Below are 6,867 nucleotides of genomic sequence, written 5' to 3'. Positions count from 1 at the left end.
GGTAGATTGATATATGAAAAGCCTTTCTCATGTTTTGACCAACGCCTCTGACGTGTTCCAGTGGTTCAAACAATAGAGCATGACGCTAACAATGCCACAGCCATGGTTTTGAGTTCCAAGGAATGCATGCAAGTATAAAATATATACCCTGATTGCATCATATACGCTGTTCTACGCCAAATTCATAAATGTATCAGCCTGTACAGGAGACCAAAAGTACAAAAAGGAAAGAATATATTGTTGAGAAACTAAGAGAGGGATGTTTCCCAACATATAGAACTGCAGGACAGTGTTTGGCACCAGTTCAAGCTCACTACTGAACCGCAATGAACTCATTGTAACTTAATGGTAAAATGGCGATAACAGGATTTTAAAGCCACATAGGTCTCAATTACCACCAATAAATGCACACGATTTTGCATGGAGCACAAATTGGCACAAATGGAGCAATGCTAAAAGTGCCACAGACCACTGAGTTTACATATTTTGGGGATTTCTTCACGATATCCCAGGATAGGAGAAAGAATATCAACATTGCATCAACTTAACTTGTTATTTATGTCAACTTCAGCTGCCAGCAACATTGAGTCTGAAGGTTGTGGTAGGTGAACATGTACACATGACAGTCTTCAGTCTCTATAGTCATGATCTCATAAAGAGATAAAGGTGAGAGTAGTGAGGAAAGAGAATGAAGGTGATTTAGTGTTGTTGTCTCCGTTTTCATTTCCAGCTTATGCGGGTGGAAACGTCTCAAACTCTGTTTAGTGTATCCACTAATTTCCTGACAACATTGGCATGTCAGGAAAGAACTGTTGTTTCGAAGAACCTTCGTGGGTCTCCACAGGAAGGAAGTTCACCCCACTCCACCCAGCAGGGGTCAGGGCCAGAACGTGTCAAGGGGTGGTGCACGTGCCTCTGACAGCAGGAAACAAAAAGAGAAATGTTGAAAAAATTCGCTTTTCAAACATTCAGGATGTGTACAGAATCAGATCGAGAGGCTTCCGGACACCCTGAGTAGACCAGAGTAACCGTCTACTTATATTCAGTGAACTCTGAAACATGTCAATCAAACTTACTATAACATTTTTACCATAAAAGACTGGAGAATTTAGAACAAAATATCTAAACAAAATCAATAATTCAAATTATACGGTGGGATCCAAAATTCTGAGACCACCCTGAAAATCTGTTTCAACATTTAGATATACAATTTATATAAAGCTGGAAATAAAGTTAAGATTTTGGAAAAAAAAAAAACCTTACAACGTGAAAAGAATACGCATGGTAAATAGGCCATAACCCTAAACCAAATTTCCTAAAAATGAACCCCACCTCCACTCACTTAAACCAGCTCAGAGATCCAGTAGACCAACTTTACTGTAGTAAAGCTGCACAATGGCAAGTGGAAATACTGGTTTAATTTAGCAATTTAGCCGTTTGAACCATAAACTGATTCAGAAAAATAAGTGGAAGAGTGAATTATACATGGAGGCTCGGCTTCAAGTCAATGTATCAGAATGGAAATGCATTTTATGTAATGCTCTCTACAACGTCAGACAAATAACGATAATTAATACGATTAGCCTTTTGCTTACTTTATCAAACAGCTGATATAATGTGTTGCTAATGTTACACAAACAATGTTATTGTTCTCCACTTCAGTCAGCCCTTCTAAAATCAGATTACTAGGAAACGCTTTGAATAACTCCGAATGTCAGTAGAGAAAGGCGCTAGTCATCATAACATTGCGATCATATGCATAATTTACCGCTAGGCCTATTGCTATATGTACCCGATTTTTCAAATCAACAGATATTCCGGCATAACCTTGCTCTTCTTGCAGCTCCACTGCTTCACAGTAGTAATGATGATATGCTAAAGCCCGCCGGCACGTTGTCATGATTGGTTAAAAGGTAGTTTGTGACGTCAGAAACACCAGCGATTTTAAACCGCTTTTTTGAGACTGTCTCTGGTTCTCTGCAGTTTAAAGGAGAACTCAGCAACGGTGTTGACTTATGAATTTGCACATGGGTTGTCTTAAGGCATATCAAAAATCGTTGGCGCCCCCTGCTGGTCATTAAATCAATGATGTGACAGAGAAACGTCCTTGTGTGTATTGTGGCACAAACAATTCAATTCAAATTTATTTGTATAGCGCTTTTCACTATACACATAGTTTCAAAGCAGCTTTACAGAAAATGCACGAGTACACAAACACTGATTTATGGTTGTAGGCTATGCTTGTTTTGTCATGTTGGGAGACCAGCGCAACTGTTCAGAGGACAGTTTCAGTAAAACTGCTAATCTGTGAGCCTTTGTAAAGACTATAGACAGGCGAATCTATCCAGAATTGGCTATAGGCCACCCTTCACCGTGTGGGTGTTACATGTGCAAGTGGATAGGTCTGACATCCTCTAATAAAATAGGATTGTTTTGATGGAATCAGCGTATCGTAAAGCCTTCATGATCGGATCAAAGATCAACATCATTTGGTTTACCACAAAGACTTTCTTCTCAGTCAGGTGGCAGGTTACACAACTGCATATTCAAACGAACTTAAACAAATGAACTGCTCGTCTGGACAGAAATGAAAGCTAAACTATAGCTGAACGTCTCTTTATCAGTGATTCTTTGAGCTCCATAAATGGCTCCTAAATTATCCAGAGAAATTGACAAAAATAGACCTAACTTCGGCAAGTGTGTTCTTTTCTTTCTGCGAAAGGATAAGCAAAGGATTTGATACTGAAAATATTGAAGAAATGGCTAAATATAGGCTAAGTAAAACATATTTGAATGCACTTTTAAGAATCAAATGTCACATTTGGCAGAATTATGGAGCCGTTTAGAGAGTGGGAAGGTGCCAGAAAATACTAAATATTTGTTTAAGTGACATGGCTTTCTTACGCTTACTAATGATTAATAAAACTTAATTAATTGTTTTGTTCATTATTAGCCGATATTTTTTATTATATTCAGCTCAACATTCAAGTTTAACTGTCAAGAGATTTTGACTTGACAAACTGTTTCAAAGCAGCTTCACTAAAACCTAAAATGTTCAGGTAAAGAAACCTTGATTTCTCTAATCTTTCATTGATCCTGCAGAATATTTTTGAATAGATGTAGGCTTAAGTTTCACTTTACTCAGAAACGCAACCGAAACTGAAGGCGAATAAAGGCGAGGCAGATGACGTAGCCTAGAGCTAGCCTATATTAAATCCAAGTATGTAGGTGTTTTTGCATTTGGTTCCATAACGGGACGGCATTGATAGTCGCTCTTGGTATTTTGAGAAGTTTCTTGTTGGACTGTTTTATTTTTTACACGAATAGGGCTACAAACTGCTTGTTGAATATGCAGCGGTCTGCACCTATGGGTGAGTGTTTTTGAGTTCATGTAACAAATTACAGGGGGGGGAAAAAAACTATTCAGTTTGAAGGACATCAAATAATTGAACTATATTTACAGGAAGGACCAGACGGGGTCAAAGATACAGTCCGTATAATGGGAGGACCAGGCAAGGTCGAAGATACAGTCCCCATAATCATGGAGGAAAAAGAGGTGAGTGAGGGTCATACAATTGAAAACAAAATTGCTCTCGATCATATGATCATATGATACACTATGTTACAAATATGGGGGACCTTAAATCCGCAATTTGACGTTGTTTCGATATGGACGTGCTCTCTACAAATCTCATTTTATGTAAGTGTATTTGCATTACTTTGCCAGACAGTTCATTGTAGATCCAGTCTTCTTGAACGTCATTCCTGGTCAAACTAGCTACTTTTCAACACACCCTCAAGCAAGGGTAACGCCGTTGTGCCGAATTCTTACCCCCGCCAAATGATTACAACCCCTAAATCAGCAAGTAGTTTAGGATAAGGTGTGTGGGTGGGGGATTCAACACCGGATTGATTCACGTCACATAGGCTACACTCGTATTAACATATTACAGCATTTACACTTGTAGCATGAGCTGTGTGGTGTCGCACCCTGAGAAACCGTCCCATAAAGTGAAAACGCCTCCCTCACGTGGAGGCTTGGCCTATGTGTGAAATTGTCGTAAAAGGAGGAGCACAGTCCAGGTGCAGTTTTTTTTTTTTTTTTTTACACAGCTTCAGGTACAGCAGTGCTGAAGCGAATGGCTGACTCCATCTAGTGGCCAAACGAAATGTTTGATCGCCTGCAAAGATGGTGTGAGCTAAAGCAACTAAAAACACTTTACTATAGGGCTCGTTAACATTAGTTAATGCATTAGGTAGCCTTATTAGTTAATGCATTAGTTAACATTAGTATACGTATAGTTGTATAAATAGCATATATATATATATATATAATACATTAAAATCTTAAAAAGTTACTCACCAGGTAACATTCAGCCATCTCAAAAATTTATATTATCTCCATTCCATCTTCATCCAGGATAACATGTATAGTAAATGTATATGTAAAATAAGTTGATGTGCTTTGTTTTCTACAGGTGATCAGATGAAGCCCTCACTGGATATGATTATCTCAGATCTGCATCCACATACCATAGTTGAGGAGCCTGGTTTCTTACGTTTCTTTAAGTCTATCAGTCAGTGTCCACCAACATCTCATGCTGTACTCTCAGAACTTCAAGATTTGGTTGTCAAAGCAACACAAATTGTGCAAGGAAGTTTAGAAAGAGTCGATAATGTTGCATTGTCATCTGAAGTGTGGAATACCACAACAAACAAAACCTACATGACGACTACCTGTCACCTGATCGATAACACGTGGACTCGGCAGTCTTATGTTTTGGAAACCAAACCTTTACCTGAAGATTATAAACCCAGTCATGTTTTTGGACAACTTCTGAAAATAGCAGACACATGGAGACTCGGAAGCAAGATTAAAGTGGTGGTGACAAATGTAGATGGGATGAAGAGAGACGTCAAAAAGGCAGGATGGGATCTCATTCCCTGTTTCGCCAACACGCTGGATGTGGTCTTCAAGAAGACACTTGAGGCATCTTCTGACTGGAAAGAACTGGTGCAAAAATGCTGTGAAATATCAGAGTATTTTTCTCATGTAGAAGCACAAGGTCAACTCAAGAAAGCACAAATAAAAATGAGGTTGCCACAACATAATCTGGTAGAGTCCAAGGGTGATAAATGGCTTTCTACGCTGAACATGCTAGAAAGAATCTCAGAGCAGTATCGAGCTGTACGTGAAGTGCTTCTTGAGTTTAATTGGGACTTGTTGTTAAGTGAGCATGAACTTAAAAACATAATAAAAACAACATCATGCCTCCAGGCATTCAAGTACGTCATATCACCTGTAGAGCGATATCTCTCCCTGTCTAACATTATACCACAGGTGGAGGACATTAGGAAGAAACTCCTGGAGTTGCAACGTGGAGGGAATGAGTTTGCGAAGGAATTAGCACAACAATTTAATCATCACTTCAGTAAAGCCAAAGAAAATGATTGGCTGACATTGAGCACCACACTTGACCTGAGATACCGAGACATGGCTCTCTCTGAGGAGGGTGCTTCTGCACACATTAAGAAGACGATCATTGGCGAAATGAAATACCTGGCTGAAGAAAGTCAAGGGGGGAGCGTTAGACAGGCAGATAATTTAAATAAAGTTTTGAGGAGATACTTGGAAAAGGAAATGTTGCAGATAGATTGGGATCCTCTTGCATTCTGGAAATTCCCAAAAGATGAAGACTGGTATCTGAGTGAAGTTGCACGCAAATACCTGGCTGTTGTGTCCACCGTGGTGCCGGCTGACATTGCCTTTGACACGGAGAAGGCCAGACTCGTGGCCAGTCGAAGAAGCAACTTGGATCCGGAACATCTGAACATGATGCTGTTTCTAAATGGCAACCGTTCCCTTCTCACTATTTAAATGGAGGGCAAAATAATCATAGCCTGTTAGTCATTAAAGATGAACATTTTGGAAACATTAACTGATATGTTGGTATCATTATAAAAAAATAATACCAATAATATTTCTGTAGGCCAATTACTAAACTCAGATTCATCTTACCAGTTAACATTTATTCTTATAAATGTAAAAACCTACACGTGTTCAATTATATTGTATATCAATTGTTTATGTAAAATAAATTAATAAATATATATATATAAAATATTTCATATACAATACTATTGAACACATTTATAGGTCTATTTTGTATCATTTATCATTGTAGCCATATTTATATTGATTTTCTGTATACTGTATTATTTTTGGACTGGTAATAAAGTCAAATAATGGTGGGAGAGAGTAAGTGGTATTATCAATGTGTTCCTGTCGGTCAGTGTTAGAGGAACTGTGTTTAGCCGGACAGTTAGCCTGCCCTGGACCAGGTTAGTATCTCAGCATAAGTTTCCTGAGTGATTGAGCTTGAGCTATGTTAAATTAGCTTTATGAAACCAAATCATTTGACAGTGAGTCAGACTAACTGAAATAATTGTTTTATGAAACAGGCCCCGGGACTGAGTTTGGACACCCCAGACTTAGACGTTTTAATAATCAGTGATTATATACAAGAGTGAAACAAATGTACAATACTACTCCTTATAATCCAGTTTTTAGGTAGTCGAGAAAGGGCAACTATTGTAATATATTTTACACACTGTAAATACACCAGCATGAAAAAAAAACCAAAAAAAAAAAACCAGTTACATTAAAAATAAACAAAATGCAATGGTTTTTTTTTTTCTTAAAGGACAATAAGATTATATTTCAAAATATTAGCTATTGATAAGCCAGTCAGTGTACTTCTAGAATGAGGGTTGACCACAAGATGGCAGTAGGAACACATCTATACGGAAGCATAGATTCATTATAGCGTTTGCTTATATCAGAATAGTTCCACATTCTATAATATT

General features: G+C 38.1%; 1 protein-coding gene across 1 annotated transcript; it reads left to right on the top strand.

Moving 5' to 3' along the window:
- The first annotated feature begins 2,972 nt into the window (after nt 1-2,972).
- LOC306989301 (zinc finger BED domain-containing protein 4) lies at nt 2,973-6,049 on the top strand. The gene is made up of 4 exons (XM_079594861.1): nt 2,973-3,059; nt 3,328-3,371; nt 3,464-3,556; nt 4,479-6,049. The coding sequence occupies exons 1-4, from the start codon at nt 3,052-3,054 to the stop codon at nt 5,876-5,878; spliced, it is 1,545 nt and encodes a 514-aa protein (XP_079450987.1). The 5' UTR covers nt 2,973-3,051; the 3' UTR covers nt 5,879-6,049.
- The last annotated feature ends 818 nt before the right edge of the window (nt 6,050-6,867 follow it).

The sequence above is a fragment of the Phoxinus phoxinus genome (assembly GCF_949152265.1).
Source record: "Phoxinus phoxinus genome assembly, chromosome: 21".
Taxonomy (NCBI): domain Eukaryota; kingdom Metazoa; phylum Chordata; class Actinopteri; order Cypriniformes; family Leuciscidae; genus Phoxinus; species Phoxinus phoxinus.
This window is presented reverse-complemented; position numbering and strand designations above follow the sequence as displayed.